Consider the following 18,510-nt stretch of genomic DNA (forward strand, 5'->3'; position numbering starts at 1 on the left):
TACTGGCTACCTTCTTTTTCTGAAATTGAGATTTCTTATTTTGAGCAGGTTCCTTGTCTTTGGACTTGGTGTGCTCTCCTGGGTCTGACCGTCCTCTTCTTTCCGAATTCTGTGGAGAAGATCGAGAGGGACGTGTATCAATACTTTGATATCTATCAGGTTTTTTTAGATTATCCCTATTTCTAAGGTTATATCTTTTCTCAGAGGGCTCCCTCTGGGGAGACTGGCGTTCTCGAGTCGGAGTTCTTTCCCTCCGTCGAGGAGACCTTCCTCTGGACTGGAAAACTTTTTCCTTGGGAGTGGATTGTTTATTTCCATCCCAGCTCTTTTTAGGAGTGCTTAAATTATTTTTAATAAATAATTTTTCAGGATTTTCGAGCAGTTGGGGCTTAACTGGTTTCCCACCCAAGCTGTCTCTACCTAATTCTTCATAGCATTTTTCTATGATTTTTGCAAGTTCAACAGGATCTTTTATATCTGTTTCCCTCAACTTCTGGCGAATCGCCACAGATGCTGCTTCTCCCTTTATGTTGGCTAATAATATAGCCGTGACCTGCTTGAAATCTTTCAGTAATTTCATACCTAGATTTAAAGCGGGCTCTGGACCGAATTCATTTTGAATCTGTTTTAGCACTTCTGGTATTACCGCCATAGACGGAACACCGTGTGTTTTTGTGTAAATGGAAGCAAAGACTGTACCCCAAGTGTCGCAGTCCTCCACGTGTGGTGCGATTCCCATAGGAAGGCAGATGGTCAAGATTCTGTGTTTCTCAATAGGGGTAGTATCAGGAAATACTGCCTCTATTTGAGTGATTTTCTGGGCTAACCAGAAAGGAATTTGTTCCCGTTTTACGGGTGTTTTACCAAGACATGACTGTATGTTCTGTGGTGTAATTTTATTTGTGTTCCCCTGATGAGGGGTCAGCTGGTGTGAATTAACAGCTGGCTGGACTGTTGCAGTCCGCATTACATATTGGACTAATTGCCTATGTATTTTAATTAATGTGTTTAGCTGTGCTAACAGCTCTTCCTTAGACATTTTTGCAATGTCAGGATGTGGTGTGTAGCTGGCTAGAACCGGCCACGTGGCTCCTGGTCTACCTAGTGGACCGAGCCTAGTTATGTGATCATTGTGTTTTAGGGCGCCATTAAACCAGAGCAGGTGCTCTTAAAATTTAAGAGGAATTTCAATCTCCTCGAAAGGAGCGTACTCTTCCGGAGGTTTCTCTATTTTGTAATAGTGAAACTCTTGTGTTATAGCGTTTACCGCTGGAAAGTTTATCCATGAATAGAATACCTCTGTCTGCCGATATTCGTGAGCCTCTATCACGAAAATTACTGTACCACCTTGAGGTGTCAGTCCGTTTTCTATAAGTTTTAAAGTTATAGATCTTCTTAACTGGACCGGGATGATAATAGCACCCGGGTCTGTGTATTCGGGACCTTGCTGAGTCGCATCTGCTGCGGCCCCAGTGGTGCCGTTATTTTCTACTGACATTGTATAAATGCAGTTTTTGCAGAGTAGGTCTCCAAGGAGACAAAGATTAGGTGCACAATATTTTGGAACACTGTATCCTTCAACGTTGAATAAACCAGAGCTTTACATAGGAATCTCTTCCTACTAAGGTCGGGCGGATTTTAACCTTTCACCCACTCCAGACGTCTATTGGAGTATTTACGGGAGAAAGGGGTGTGAAATATGCACGACTGAGTTACTCTACAAGTCTTGCGTTAGTTTATCGCCTTACCAAACGTTTGGGCGCCATGTAGTGTAGTTCCTAGTTTCCCACTAGGCCCTGCGCATTGGAATAACATAAACAGTAGTATCGACGTGGAACTGCTTATATTCCAAGCCTCCACTGACTATGCTAAACTTAATTGGGTTGTGTTACCAACTAGCTCAGAGGTCACTGGAAACTTTCTTCTCTGCATAGGAAGTGATCAGCTTCCCTGGCACAGACAAGAAGGGATTCAGTTTTCCAACAACCGTGCAACATGAAAACTTTGCTCCTCAGATCAAGAGTCGATCTCTAGGGTCGTGTGAAACAATAGACATAGATTTCACTCAGTCAGTCTAGTGCAGTTTACTTTCACAGTATGTAGAGAATAGAGAGACGGGCGTGTATCAATAAAGGGTTAACATTTATTGAACAGTCTTTCTTCTCGTACAAGAGAAATGTATTGCCACAATTGCAATAATTGTTATTATAAAAAGTACGTACAGTAAGATAAGTATTGCGAAATAGAACTGTAAAAGCATTGATATGGTTTCTTAGCCATACAATGGTTTAAAAGTAATAAAACATATATACAGTCATATATACATTAGGCTAACATACTCAACTGGTGCTTCTAACTAAGCCTACCCCAGTGTGCCTGACCTAAGCCTAACACGTGAGAAGGGGAGTAAGTAAGTAGCTTTAAGTTAAGTTGGTTTTGCCAAGGTTTGTTTCAAGGATTCTCGTCTAAGGGTTTAGTCAACACCATACCTCTGAATAGAATGATGGAGGATTGGTATCTCCTTCAGGGGTCTCTCTCGATATCCCAGTCACCCGCGAGGGTAAACCGGAAGCGCCGGGACTGGATTTCTCTGCACGAGAAAGGCAGCGGCTTCTCTCAGCGCGTCGAGGAAGGAGGGGTGACAGCGTCCGCGGGCAGCTGGAATCGGCTGGATGTCTTCGCAGAGGACGGCTGTTCAGCTCCTTAAGCGTACTGCACCATAGTTCGCGCTGTAGCGGCGATAATGGTAATCAGCAGCTTCACCACCACAGGATAGCAGGCTGCAGCGACAGAGTGCTAGTTTTTACCAACACAGGGTCATGCAGGCAGCTGGCATCAGCAACAGGCAACGAACTCACATTGCTTAAGGCAACGTTGGTAATATTTATACCTGACAGGTGCCGGGTTTGACGCAAGTTTGCTGGACATAAGACATCAATTAAAGATGTCACTAGGAAGTGACAGTTATCAGTTGCTCATTAGAGTTCCATTACTAATCAAAACATAGCAAGCGGGGATTTCCAGGTTTGCTAAGTTTTTATCTTGTTGAAGAACTCGGAGTGTTATCTAGGAATATCAGATAGTGACTGCTGCACTGTCATTGCACTAATTGGTCGCAAAGGAAGTAGCAGAGAGTCATGCTGGAATGTGGCTCTGTTCGTGTGAGGCCAGAGATGACTTTTCAGAAAATCGCACTTGAACGGTTATGCCAATATAGGGAATAAATGGATTTATAGCCGAATAGGGGCATAAGGTCACAGTATCGATCAGGAACCTAGATAAGCACGCAACATGGGCCAAACCGATATATGTAGGTTACCTCCTCCTCCGTTAGGAGATAAACAGGGCTGCTAGTCCAAGATCACCAGTGAAAGCGGCTGGCCTGGACTTTTTTGTTCAATCATATTTCTCTCATGATGTAGTCCTGGCACTTCAAAAGCTTCGAGCTTTGGATTTATTACAGGAGCCAGCAATCCTGTGCATCCAATACGAGGGACACATGTATTAATGTTTTGAACAGCCTGAGAGTGAGGAGCGCTTAACCAAGTTGGTGGAGGGGGATAAGGAGGCTAATGGATCTGGCTGATTGTTTTTGTCTTTTTCTTCGTGATTCTTTTTCCTTATATGTTTTTACAGAGTTGTTTACTCAGTCTCTTGGGTACTCCTTCCCTCTTTTCTTTTTTTATTTCTCTTTGCGAATGGAAGCTTTAGATCTGCAGGGCCAGCAGGCACCTAGCTTTGATTTCATGAATGTTTCATGAGGGTTTTTCACTTATTAATTATGGGTCTGGGGGAAAACATTTTGGCTCATTTTGGAGGGTGTCTTGGGTGGTGTCTGCCCTGCCCCTTTAGTTCTTTTCCCCAAATTCATCCTTCATCTGGGCTGTTACGGGGGGGAGGGGCGGGGCAAGAAGTTAATGTACTCATGCCTACTGCCCGTGCTAGTGATATTATTTTGCCCAGGAGGTGGTCAGTCCTTTTTCTGGGCCTTGCATGAAAGGAACACGTTGGGGGAAGGCTGGGGGTGGGGCGGGTGGTGGGGCCAGGGTTTGGGGTCACTTTATCTTTATAATGATTTTGTATTGTAGCATGTTTAGGCAGGTTGCTGGACAAAAATTGAGGCCTTATGGTTGTGGAAGATAAAGTTGGGACCAAGAATGATTCTGTGCTGCTGTTCTCTTTCACTGTGTGCTGGTTGTTCGATCAAGAATGTCAAGATTTAGCCAGGGGTTTGGTCCAGTGACCAGCTTCTTCATATTCTTTTGTGGAATATCAATGGAATGTAGGCACCTTATAAGCAAACATTTATTACAGAGGTGCTACACTATCTTCATCTACATTTAGGTGGTCTACAGGAAACTCAGCTCTTGCATAAATCAGCCTCTCTTCTGGATGATTTCTCATATCAAGTCCTATCCTCAGCTTGTTTCACCTCTCTCAAAGAGGGATTACCCTATTGGCTTGGTATAAGAGCTAGACACTCACCAACCACTCTACAGATGTGGGTAGACGATGGCTCATAGCAACAGTCAAGAGGGGCCAACTAAGCATTATGCCATGTGTGCTCTATGGGGCCAACACTGATGATCCTGTGGTCGTTAATAGTCTGATTTCTGAGCTACATCAATGGTCAGAACCATTGATTATTTGCGGGGACTTCAACATCGTTCTTACACCATGGATAGAATCCTCTTTTAGTAGTTGAGGGCTAAACTCTTCTTCGAGAACCTCCTATAGCTCAAAGGAAATGGCTAGGTTTGCTTTGTTGCAAGTAATGGAATCTTATGCTTTGGTGGATGTCTGCGATATTCTCTGATGACAAAACATGGGTTTACATATTTTTTTGCCTCTTGTAAATCTTTTTCTCGGATAGACATGTTCCTTCCTACCAAGATCTTATGCCCCATCTTGGGGCCTGATTACGAGTTTGGCAGTGCGTCGCTGGTTCTGCCCTGCTGCCGCAGCGCCAAACCCATGGTCAGGTCGCCTGCCAGATAACAAGTATTTCTTGTGTTTGGCGGGCTATTGTTTGACATTCTCAAGGCAGTGCCTCTGAAAATGGGCACCACAATGGGAACGCCAAAAACAGTTCCTGCACGGTATGGCATGTAATGACCATGCTGTGCAGGAACTGGGGTGCATGCACACAGGGGGGCACATATAGTGCCCCCCTGCATGCACCCCATGGCCCTGAGACACAAGGGGGCCTTTTCGGGCCCTCTTTGTTTCCTCTCTACCCCAGTTTTCATGGAGGAGGAACCACCATGAAAAATGTGGCAGAGAGGAAACTTGTAATATGTTTGGTAGGATCGCAGCAGTTCATCCAAGCATATTGCAGCCTCAAGACCACCACAACACTGCCGGGGAACAGGGGCATTGGCAGTCTGACCACCCTAATTGTAATAAGGTGGTCGGAAGACCGCCGCATCCTCGCGAGTCTGGCGGTCTGTGGACTGCCAGACTCTTAATAAGCCCCTTGGTATCTCCTTGTACCCTAGGGTTATATCAGATCACAATTCTTTTTCTCTTCTCTCTTTCGTCCATCCCGACAAATTGGGACATAAACAAATGTAAGCATGTCCATCATAGGAATTGAAGATATAAGTTTGAGAGCTTTGCTGTCATTCCTAAATGTGCTCCTTAGTGTACACCATTTGATGCCAATATTTTGATGGTCAGTGTTGGAAACTTCAAAGTTAGTGACATCCAGTTAGCTATTAGTGTTGCCATAATTTGTTATAGAAGGAAGATAATGAATTCGTCATCTATTTAGTTGGAAAAATGCCAGTATCCAGTGGTTGAGGAATGAAAATAGCTTAGTAATCCATTTTGAAATTCTGTAAAAACACATCCTGACTTATTTAAATGAAAGGCTAAAATGGACATTTATGGCGCTTGTGTTGGAAGATTATGATTGGCTCATATTGTATTTGTAGAGGAACAAGGAACGTTGAAATTACTCTTATAGCCTGTCAGTTATGATAGATCATCTGAATAAATGTACATCTAATCATATTGAAGTAATTTAGAGATTTCTTTTATATATTGCTTTTGTTTATGATGAATCAGTTGTATTACATAGTTAATCAGAGTTTGTTTACTCACAACTGATGCAATATCACCAGTAATTAGAAAGAATACAGATGTGCTGCACAAAATAGAAGCTCTGTAGACTGGTCATACTAGGCCTCGTTGCCCGGCTTAGAGGATATGTTTTTCCACAAGAGAATCTTATATATATTTATTTAGAGTTAAAATTGTCAATTCATGCTTGTTTTTTAATTTATGAAGAGCAAGTATATTGCCACTCTTCTGCATATGCATAGCAAAGATGTGAATGGGTATCCTGCTACAGGACTTTTCGCTCATCAAAGCATCTCATTATTTCTGCGTATCTCTAAATTGTTGTGGAAGCAGTTTACTTTGTGAATGTTTAGCTTAAAAATATTTCACCGTTGCGGGGCACGGCATCCTGAATTGCATAATCTACAATGGATGAGTTTCATTCAGATTTCAGCTTTGGAGGTGTCTCACACAAATAACATGTAACAGAAATACATCCATGGAGGTTAAAGGAAATACAAAAATGTATAAATAATCCAATAATCCCCCCCCCCCACTGACATCCACTCTTACTTAACAGGTCTCCCTCAGCATTGTACAGGGTGACAATGAACATCGCAGTCCAGTACAAGGCCCACCTTCAGTAACCGCCATCTCTGCCCTCCTCCAATGATCCCTCTCCTATCACTAGACCACACTTCCCAAATCACTCAGCTCAAGTAAGAAGTGTCTACATAATCATTAAAGTAGTCTTTAAGACAGTGTGTGGAATAGCAGATGAAATAGTTTTTACCTGGAATGCTATTGGCATCAGTAATCTTTAAAGATTCACTCACTTTGAATAGAACTTAACATTAGAAGAGAATCCTATTCCACCTAGAGATGACACACCTATGTTGACCTTTGCACTTAATAGAAGTCCCTTCAAGGGCGTTCTCACTGAAGCTGCAAGTGGCAAAACATGCAGCGGGCACAGTGTTATCACTTTGCAGCCCTTCCTGCAGTCCCGCAGCATTCAGAGGTTCCATCTTTCCCCTACACACTGGCATGTATCTGAACCCCCCATACAATTACTGTTATCCATAAGAATATTTAATGGAGCTTTCGGTATGTATTAGATTGAGAAGCCATTACAGTCAGTTCACATAGACCAATAAGTCAATGGAGAAAGTGATCTGGTATTACTCCTGGTCGAATCTTTCTTTTGACCCATGAGATCAACCAATCCACTGAGGTAGATTCAAGTATTTTGGTACATGCCTCGTATCATTCAGAGAGATGCAAGGAATGCTGGAGGGAAGGGTTTGCGTATTTCTTTATAGTTTATTGGACCAATTTTTGTCAGCCTTTTACAAGACCCTACTCTGCAGAATAGATTTGAGCAATTCAAATGCGGCGCTGAACCGTTCAAGAAACTTCAAAAGACAAATGTACTTTCTATGTCAGTAGAGCGATGCGATGTTGTTGGAGAAAGACGCCCACAACTGGAGAATTAGTAATTTTTTTTTTTTTTTTAAACAGGAGTTATATGTTTTCTACTTGTTTTCCTTCTGGATTTCATTGTACTTTAATGTGTGCTTCTGTGTGAGTGTGCATGCTTCTGTATTAATGCGTGTTTTTATTTTTTGCAAATTAATCCAGCTTATTTACATTTGCATTTTTTAACACTGGGGTTCTTTTTAGATAGATGAAAGAAACATGCTGCCTGAACAGCAAATGGTTAAAAAAGTGTTTCTAGAGCTGGCATTTATAGCATTGGGGGGATCAATCTGTCGGAGGCACTTGTGTTGATGATTCTTGGCAAACCTGTTACTTCCATTAGAGAATTCACATTGCCACCCATGGTAAAATACTGGCCCTCCAATAATGGTAATATTTCTTGTGGTCTACCCCCTAGTAACATAACAGCCCTGGGACAATAAATCCTGGCATATTTTGGGTATCTGTGATGGTGCAAATCTCTGGTTTAACGATAGTCCTTAGAGAATGCTGGGTATTCTTGATAAATTGAGAAGTGCCATGGTCCGATCGGTCTGCCATAGAAAATGAAACCAGTATGTGGCTGAGAGGGATTGGCCAAACGTGTTCTTTAGTATGTTCTTAAGTATTTCTATCTTATGCTTGTTAAGATGTCTATTCTGTAGATGTTAAAGGTAGGACTATGAGTTTCCAGGATTTGCCATGTGGTCAGAGTATCCCAGAGGGTATGGATATTACCAGGACAATCATGGCATTCCATTTGTCCACTTATATGTGGTGTCACTAGGGACAGGAACGTTTAAAACGGCCAACATAAAGTTCAAGGCAAAACAGAAATCTTAGAATCTTATTGTATCCAACACAAATGTCTATCGTTTGGGGCACTGCTGCAGGTGATATGAAAATAACTATGTTGTTGAACAATCAAGCTAAATATTATGCTTCAGGTAGAAACTACTGCAAGGTTACTGGAAAAAAAAGTTGTTTGAAAAATGTGTCCCAAGATAAGTGAGCATGAATAGCACACAATGCAATCACCTTTATGTAGTTATGGTTTAGTCAAATGCTCCATTGAAAAGGCTTTCTCTGGTTGCATTCAGACCTTGGACCCTGCAACAAATTGGACAAGATACTTTCCACCATGCCAAAATGTGTACAGTTCTATAAAGGGGAAAAAAGTTAAGAGGCGAGTTGAAAAACTTAAATATTCTAAATCCAATAAATGTCATTGTTAGCTGACCATTTGAGAGAACAGCTTGGACAATCCCTTACTCGTACAAGAAGAATATGTTTATTAACAGACTCTGGGGCATATTATCAAGGAGGACGTTAAAAATTATTACCGGTTTAGCGGCAGAAAACTGCGACGATAATGGGCTTGATAATATGCCCTTGAGAATTCCAATAGAAGTCCATGTTCTGGTGTGAACCTGGGCTTCTATTGGAATTCTCCAGGGCATATTATCAAGCTCTTTATTGCCCTTTTAGCTGCAGTTTTCTGCCGCTAAACCAGCGATAATTTTAACACGTCCTTGATAATATGCCCCAGTGTTTTTTCTAAAATTCCATATTCAACATAATCAAGTACTACTTTTTCTTTCACTGGAGGCAACTAAATAGGAAAATCAATATTTTACTTACTATTGTCAATAAACATTTGTCTGTTTGAAATCAATATTTTCAAGTTTATTACCCCAAAGTAAATATGTAAAAAAAAAATACATCAAAGGTAACATTGAATATGGCCCACTAGGTTATAGAGGGGTTCCTTTGACGTCATATACCAAGAAATGTGGAGGGGCAAGTGCTCTGCAAACATCAAAAAATAAGTTTGTGCCTGAAATCGGATTGCCACTCCCAATTGGACTGGAAAACATGGTGTTCCTGTTATGTCAAATGTGCTGTCATAATTTACAAAAAACAAAAAGAGGGTACTGGATTGTGAACAGTACAACAGTCAGATGTCTTAGGCACTTGTAAATGGTGATGTGGATATACACGTTGTGCAGATCTTACAAGTAAAAATAAATATAATCTCTGTATCAATGGCAGAATAGTTTCAAGCTTACCTTGAAAAGTCGTCGTGATTACATAAACATATTTACTCAACGAAGGTGCAGAAAAGGGATGTGAAGGGAGTGTGGGATAATTTGGAGGAGTGAAAGAAAGGATGAGAGACAGACTGCCTTGCAAATTGTGCATTGTAAATTTTCATTGTAAAGAATTGATTGGTGACCTTTCTTAATCCTTGCAGAAACAGCATTTATTTTCCATTGATAATCCTTCAGAAACAGTCATTTCAAAACCCAGAGGCCAATAAGATTAGGATGCTGTAAAGAAGAGGTTGTACAGTTTTGCTTTAGATGGGGGCCGAGGGCAAGGGATGAGATTGGCTTTTTAGACCAACCACCACTGCTAGAAGCCAACTGGATAAAATGTACTAGGAAAAAGAAAATACACAAAAACATGGTGGCCTTTGAAATCCTGTGTCACTTACCCTTTCGCCAGAGTAAAGAATCAAGCTGTTATTCTGCCTCATCATTGCCTCTGTGGTGGGCCCGCGTGGCTGCAAAAGTGGTAAAAAATCGAATGAGGCAAAACGATCTCCAAGGCCCACTTCCATTATCTACACAACACTATTCCCTTAATGAAAAACCCTCATCAAAGTGTTTAGCAGCGCCCACGTTTGATAAGGTGATTTTATCTACTGGATGCAATCTCATAAATTGTATGACAAGCAAGTGCATGTAAATGTAGAAATATGGTTGTGCTTAAAACTGGCGAGCCAACAAATATCCAATGTGTATGAAGATCTATGCCTATTGAACTTATTTATACTTTATTTGTAGGTTGGGTAGGTGAGGGAGGAAGTGCCAGAGAATCGAATGGGGAAGCTAAAAGAAGAATGACGTCTAATCCAGCCATAAGGGGAAAGAAGAGGAAAGGGGAAAGAATTTGCCAGAAAAGAAGCATAGTGGAATAGTGAAGTGGGCTTAATGACAGTGCAACAAGTGGAGATACTAAGAAGATGGTCCAAATTTTAGAGGTATTATTGGTTGGTGAGAAATGCTAGGAACAACTTTGTTTAGAGGCTGATGAGGTTAGTTATAGATTGAGAGCAGGATGTGGGAAATAACATTTATAGTGGATCCAATGTTAGAGAACATGCATGGAGGGCAACTGAAAGACCCAAATACCTGGCTCCTATTCCTCCATTAAAATACTTTTTCACTTACGCATACTCTTCCAGAAATATGATGTGGGATGCTCAGAATCAATGGAAAACTCCTCTGTCCCACGCGGTGTCTAGAAAGGCATACAGGAAGCTGTAAAGAAACAAAAAATGATTTCATCAAAGATTAAGGCCAACTCCAGCCTCCACTAATGAGGCTCACGTTCCTTCTCTGCCCACAACTTTGTATTTGAGGATGTAAAATTATTAATATTGTCCTACCATTTTATAACAAAAAAATGCTTGAATATATATGTATTATGTGTATATCATCAAGTTATACACACACAGACACATACATATAAGTATATATAATATATACATTTATATATAGATGTATTTTGAAATATATTTATACATGCCTGGGTACATGTGGGTACAGAAGCTAGCCAAATATTCACTCAGTATGGTACTTTCGTTTGGGTTGTGTATCCCTCTGTTCAAAATACATCTTTGGAAAACTCCCCTGGGCAATAATGAAGTCCACATAAACCTTTTTAGTTGTGCAGGTTTTGATGAGTCGAGGCTCTGTGAATCTCATGTCAGGTGTTTTCTTGCACCTGAATGTGTATTCAGAATGTGTGAAGCTGCAACAGTCACTAAAGTCTTCTGAATATGATAATCTAAGAGTTTCAAAAGTCTACAGACTAGATACACACTGGATGGTGTGCGCATGTGTGTTTTTCCCTAAGATGTCTCTAGCATTCCTCTAAGACCTTGGTAGTCCAGCAACATCTTATGAAGCTTGCAGGATTCCACAAGCTCCCTGAGTGACTGGGCCTAAGTCAGCAGAGCTGGAGGAGGCTTCTTATGTACCAAAGAATATTTATCATGCATTAAAAGTTACTCTGGTAGAGTAGTTACATTTATTATGGCAGCTTTGGGTGCTAAGCTTCAACAATGCAATCTTGATTCTCGATCTTCCTACCAAACTAATCCCTGACACATTTCTGGTCTGTCAATACCATGTCCTGGTCTTATCATTAAGGAGTACAAAGAATATAATGAAGTCAGTAGATTATGGTAAGAGTGAGGAAAGAGTTTGGTGGCTCTGGCAGAGGGCATTAAATTAACTGCAGATATTTCTGAAAATGTTGTATTCCAAATCTTGTATCATGAAAGACATCATAATTCTTTAGACTTGTTTGTAAAATACATGTAAAGGACACCATACTTCTACTTGCGAATGACATTAAGATGTGTGCTGCCATTAAATATGCATTTACAAAGCCATGGAAAGTCCTATTTACTTTTGTACAGTTGATGTTTGTAAAAGCCATCAGTCTGGGTCTACTTCATTAAGAGAAAGTTTGCTTTCTGGTGGTGATGAGGTAAATAGTTTCAAAGGTTTGCTTGGAATTTATATTTTATCTAGAAGATTGCGGTGTCTTTTATATTGAGAGTGTGAATGGCTAGTTCAGCTGGTAATGTTGGAATCAAAAACGAAAGAAACAGCAGTGATTCACATAAAATCTTCCTTAAACATTTTGGCTATGAGTATATGGTAGTATTGCATAAACGACGCTGTCTTGAGAAATGTCCTTTGTAAATAGTCATCTATTTAAAGAATCCATTAGAAGCCTTAATTAACCTTGATGAAACAACATTCATTTGAAGTTAACAAACTTCAGTAGGCAGTAAGTTAAGACAATGTACGATAGAGCAGATTGTGTAGTTAGTTATAGAGTGAGACAGGTGGCAAGAAATCACTGGTTTTGTCGACTACACATTCATAGACACCACAAGATTAAATGTTCTGAGGCACAGGAAATGCTCAAACACATGGTGAAGGAAATGCTCAAACACATGGTGGCCTTTGGTGCCCCGTCTTACCCTTTCGCCAGAATAAGGTAGGAGGCTTCGGCTCTCGCTCATTATTGTGTCTACCGGGACCCACTGTGGCTGCTGTAAAGATAAAAATTGCATTAGGCAAAACATACTTTAAGGCCCATTTTCACTTTCCACATCAAACTCCCCTTCCATGACCACAATAAAAGACTCTCATCATATGTATATATTGTACTACGTCGCCGGACCCCAGGGTTGCCGGCCGGAAGGCTGTGTTATCTAAATCGCATTTCATCTGATTGCCACTCTATGCTGCCGGCCCTTATGGGTTGTAGGCCATAAAAGCTGTGTAGCTGAAATCTTGTGCAATAAAGGTCTTTAAATAAAAAAATTAAAAAAAATAGGCCAGGCTTATTGGTGCGGGAAGTCAGCATCATATTGAGTGAGAGATGCTATCCATCAATAGTTGTTTACGAGGCTCCCTGAGAGACTTAGTACCTCCGGTGGAAGTCTCTTATTATTTGGAAAGTGGCTGTGTGGCATTGGGACCCCACAGAAGTGATGGGCGGTAACATCTGCCCCAATGCGTTTTACACTCAACCGTCACAAGTTAAAAGTGCTTATTACTAAACAATTGTAGTTTTCTTGCTATATGTACTAGTAATTGCTAGTGAGGGGGAAGTGAGCGCTTATGCCTAGTTGGGGTTGGCATGGGTGGGGGGGTTGGTACTTTTGTTACAGTTCACATGGTCACACTGGGCGTGATTGATTACAGCAATGCATTTGTTATAGCAGCTAGTATTGTCAGAACATGTGAAAGTGAAGAATGACGCACAGTGAACATGGGGAGGGATATAGAAGAAGCCTGCGATTAATGACATGGAACATGAGGGGCTTAAATGACCATAGAAAATGGTGTAAAATTCTGGCGCTGCAAGAGACGCATCTTGTCCCTAATAGTGCTATGCTCACAAGGTGTAACCTAGCAGGGCAATTCCATGCAGGCAGCTTCACCTCACACTCCAGGGGTGTAATTACCTTGGTTAATCCCAAGTCAGGCATACAACTTGAAGAATTCAAGACTTATCCTGCTGGTAGATTTGTAATCTCAAGATGTCATGGTAGGGGGGCTGACTTTCAAATTCTAAATAAATACAGGCCTGCCTATGATGACCCTCAGTTCTACCATTCACTTTTAACATACATTAGGGGCTGCCACCCATTGTCACTAATTTGGGGTGGGGATCTTAACTGCGTGTTGGATCCGGCGCTTGATTGATCGAAGAGACCTCCTAGGCGCCCATCTGCGGCTGCTATGGCCATTGCTGATGCAGCATTGCAGTTGCAGCTGGTGGACGTATGGAGAACCAGATCCCCTGGGAGAGGCGGGGACACGTACTACTCGGTGTACCACGATACACACACAAGAATAGGCTACTGGTTGATATTGGATGTTCTACTACCCAGGGCACAGAACTGCATAGTACTAGGTCGCTCCTTCTCTGACCACTCTCCTATTTAGTTCGCAATTAAAATTCCCCCGAGGTCTCCCCCCTTTCTGTGGAGGTTTCCCCCATACCCCCTACTGGACACGGTATTCAAAGCCGAATTAGCTGCCGCTATTACTGAATTCTTTGAAATTAATGTTGGTTCAGTGGATTGTTTTGCCACGCTAAGGGAGACATTTAAGGTATACATAAGGGGAGTTGCCATAAATAAACATTCGGGGGTACTCCGCTCTATTAGGTAGACTTGCCCTGTTAGAGTCCGACTGATTGCGCTGGAGACAGAGGCACTTAAAGGGAACGACCCTCAGATTTTAGAACCATTGAAAATAATGTTGGAAGAGTACCACGGGGAAGCTGACAGCGAAATCAAGCACATGGGGAAGTACACATTGGCCAGATCCTATGGTGAGGGAGACAGGCCGGTGTCAGTGCTGGCGGCTATTGCCCGCTGACTGTATGAATCTGGAGTCACCCAAGAATTATTAGATGAGAAGGGAACTGCCCTGAAAGAGCAGGCGGAAATAGTAAATAGATTTGGCCAATATTATCAGAACCTGTACAGTTCCAAAGTTACCCCAGACAAAGAAAATATAGTGAATTACCTGAAATACATACAAGTACCCTGGCTGATGGATAGCCACAGAGAGTATCTCATGAGACCCCTTAACGCTGTTGAGATCCGTATGGCACTCAACTCCTTGCGGGATGGAAGAGCACTTGGCCAAGATGGGCTCACTGTGGCCTTTTATAAGGCCCATACTTGATCACTCTGTTCCAGGAGATGGAAGAACCTGGCATAATGCCCCCCTCCATGCGTGAGGCACTGATCACAACCATATTGAAACTTGACAAGGCTCCCCAAGAGTGCTCATCTTATAGACCACTATCATTGATAAATGTCGACACTAAAACTTTTGCTAAAATTTTGGTCAACAGACTAACCCCGCTTTTGGCTATTTTGGTGGGTCCTGAGCAGGCGGGCTTTGTACCTGGCCGTACAGTAGCCTACAATCTGGTAACAGTTTTTGCGGCTCTACAGCATGTTATACCGGGTGTCAAGGCGGCAGCAGCTAAAAAAGCCTCTTATTTGGTTGAGTGAAAGTACATGCTGGTGGTGCTAAGGCGTTTGGGAGTTGGATACTATTTTTGAAGATTCATTTAATTGCTTTATAACCCCCCCCCCACCACAGCTCATGTGCGTTTTTGAGATACTGTTTCCTCCCCCATACAGATTTCTAGAGGCACAAGACAAGGGTGCCCCTTGTCACCATTGCTGTATGCCGTTGCTGTGGACCCCTTGATCTGCTCTTTTCGTGAGTATGACGGCAATAGGGGCATTTGTTTCCCCAACTATAATCTTATTGTCTCTGCTTACGCGAACGACATGCTACTGTACATACGACATCCGGACATTAATCTTTCTCTAGTTATCCGAGAGGTGTTGCGATTTGGCAGCATATCGGGTCTAAAAATGTATTGGGATAAATGTATTATATTCTCTTTGACCCGGGCCACAGTGCAGATGGCCTTAGATTATCCCCTTCAATGGACGTCGGACCGGTCCGATACCTGGGTATACAGGTCCACTCCGATGCGGAACAAGTACTCTGGGCAAATTATGGCCGGGCCATCACTAAATTGGAGGAAGATATAGACAGATGGATCCGATTTCCTCTCTCACTTGTGTCGCTGATGAGAATGATAATACTACCCAGATTCCTTTTTCTTTTTGTTAATATTCTGGTGGTGGTACCCCAAACAATTTTTAAAACACTAAGGACCCTGTTGAGTAAATTGGCTTGGGCTAGTAAAACTCCCCGTGTTAAACTGGATCTATTACTTTGCCTTATTCTGCGGGGGGCCTGGGGGCACCAGACCTGGAGCTATACTATCTCACACCTGGATCTACGGCCCACATAACTTGCCACATCTTTAAATAGAGAAGATAGATGGAAGCCCTGACCACCTCCCTCGTTGTCTTTTTCAGGCACCAATTAGGCGCTGCAGTGTGCTGGACTCAGTTAACTCTACAATTCATGTCTGGCACGTCTTGCTAAGAAAACAGGCAGGTGACTTAATATTTCCCCGCTAATGCCAGTGGAATGGTGCCATTGGCTTAGCATTAGAGCTGAGAGAGGGGTGCGCCGCTCGCTGGGAGCTTTTCGGATACTCGTGATGGGCAATTTGTTTGTGGAAGGAAGAATGTGCACTTGGGAGGAGGCAGCGGAAGGCATACCTGACCTTACCCCTCTCACACAATTTCATTTTTTTAGAGTTCGTCATGCACTGAGAGCCTTACTTGGAGATAAACTGCAATAACCTATGGAGTTAGCCTCTCGCTCGCTGGTGATACGCTCAGAATCCCCCCTCAAGCTAGTTTCGAACGTTTATGCCAAGTCGCAAGCATTTAAGCATACGCAATAAGCCAAGGCTCGACTGGAGTGGCAACATGATATAGGGGTTGACCTCACTGATGATATCAGCCGCTACTGCTGTGAAGCCATCAAAGATTTCACTTAATGGACGACACAGACTGGTCCATTTCAAGTATCTCAATAGGGTACACTATACACCACTGAGATTATTTCGATATGGGCTTAGGGATACAGACTGCTGCGAACGCTGTGGGGAGGCAAAAGCAGGCTTGTTGCATCTGGCATGGTTATGCCAACCAGTGGCGGACTTTTGGGAACACATTTTTCATATATTACATGAGATTACAGTTCAATCCCTCTCACCTGATCCTTTACTAATGCTTTTGGGGTACACGAAGACGCTGAATAAGAAAGTCTGGAGACTGGTCTCCATGGGTCTACTCTTTTACAAGGTTTTGGGGTCTATATGCGCAATATTTGTTGGCGAAACAAGCTGATATTGGGGATAATTACTGAATGTATGTTGTACGAGGTTGCCCCCCCCAAAAAGAATAAAAATAAGCCATATGAGTCTCGTATTAACAGATTATGACAGCTTAATATCCTACATGTATTCGCTTGCACTCAGAATAGTGAACTCTGCAGACTGTCATAATATGGTTCTAGAGTATGTTATCCCACTGTGCACACCCTGACTGTAACATTATAATGCTATAATGCTATTGTGTTATGTGACAGCAATTGTTGCCAGCCACTTGAAGGCACGTTTGTGATGTATATTCTGCTCTGTGTACCAATGTGAACTGGGTTATGAAAATTTATAAAAATACATTTAAAAAAAACAAAAAAAAGGGAACAGACTTTACAGTAGAACACCGACCTCGGACTGCCTATGCTAATGCAGATTGACTTTCCAGGTTCTTCCACTTATGAAATGAAAATAAAATTTATAAAGCGTGACAATCACCCAGGGGTATCTAGGCACTAGCAGACACGGACAGGCTAAAAATCTAGCAGATATCAAGATTATTTACTAAATAGCCAAGTTTTTAGATTCTTCCTGAATTCCAGTTGATCTGTCTAAAGTTTTAGTTCTGTCAGGAGTGAGTTCCACAGCCTTGCTGTGCTTGAGATGAATCCTCTACCACCCCAGTTGGCTTTCTTAAATCTGGGGATTACAAGGTTTCCACTGGTGGATGAGTGTAGGGAGCATGTTGGGATATAGCGTTGAAAACGCTGTATCAATTATTCAGGGCCAGCGCCTTTGTGTGACCTGAAGGCAATACAGAGTGTCTAAAACTGGATGCGTTTACCTATTAGGAGCCAGTGTAATTGGATCAATGCTTGAGATGTGGATTTATATTTCGGGATGCCTAGCAGTAACTGTACTGTGGCATTCTGCAGCGTTTGTAACTTATGTAAATATTGCTTTTGAATATTAATAAAAAGCTTGTTGCAGTAGCCACTTTGGATGAAATAAGAGTCGTAAATACCATCTTTTGTAGGCTCAATGGAATGAAAGGTAACACTTTCTTTAGACTTTTCAAAATGAATACACATGAGGAAGTGATGTGATTTATTTGTCCCTCACAAGATAGCTTACTAACAATAATTACTCCAAAGTTTTTTACTTTACCACTGGGGATCGGTAGAATCCCCAGTTCCTGGGGCCACCAGTTGTTCGACCAAAAAGAGGGGTTATTACCAAACAACAGGATCTCAGTCTTGCATGTCATCAGCATACAAAACCAGAGAAAAGCGAATGATCTGATTAGAGCTGCAAGTGGGGTAACACAGAGATTAAATAGAGGGGGCTCAGATATGAGCCCTGCGTGACCTTAGACAGCAAAGAGAAGGCTGGTGAGATAAAATCACAGAGAGAGACTGTCTGGATACGGGCAGCCAGAAAAGAGGTGATAAACTTGAGTGCCATGTCTTTGATCCCAATTGATTCAAGGTGACCATTTAAAAGAGGATGATTAATCATATCAAATGCGGCTCAAAGATCCAAGAGGATCAGAGCCGCATTCACTCCACTATCTATCATCTGCCTGATTTCTTCTGT

The 18,510-nt window shown here is 42.0% G+C and overlaps 1 protein-coding gene across 1 annotated transcript in view; it reads right to left on the bottom strand.

The window, feature by feature from the left end:
* LOC147708658 (uncharacterized) overlaps positions 1-18,510 on the bottom strand; it is a 176,897-nt gene that overhangs the window by 34,540 nt on the left and 123,847 nt on the right. Inside the window, exons 17-19 of the mRNA XM_086925759.1 lie at positions 12,608-12,679; positions 10,780-10,868; positions 10,040-10,112 (exon numbers count right to left, since the gene is read on the bottom strand). Of these exons, the coding sequence (XP_086781885.1) occupies positions 10,040-10,112; positions 10,780-10,868; positions 12,608-12,679 (234 nt within the window). The remainder of the gene's footprint in view (positions 1-10,039; positions 10,113-10,779; positions 10,869-12,607; positions 12,680-18,510) is intronic.

This window comes from Lissotriton vulgaris, chromosome 6 (genome assembly GCF_964263255.1).
Source record: "Lissotriton vulgaris chromosome 6, aLisVul1.2, whole genome shotgun sequence".
Lineage (NCBI taxonomy): Eukaryota > Metazoa > Chordata > Amphibia > Caudata > Salamandridae > Lissotriton > Lissotriton vulgaris.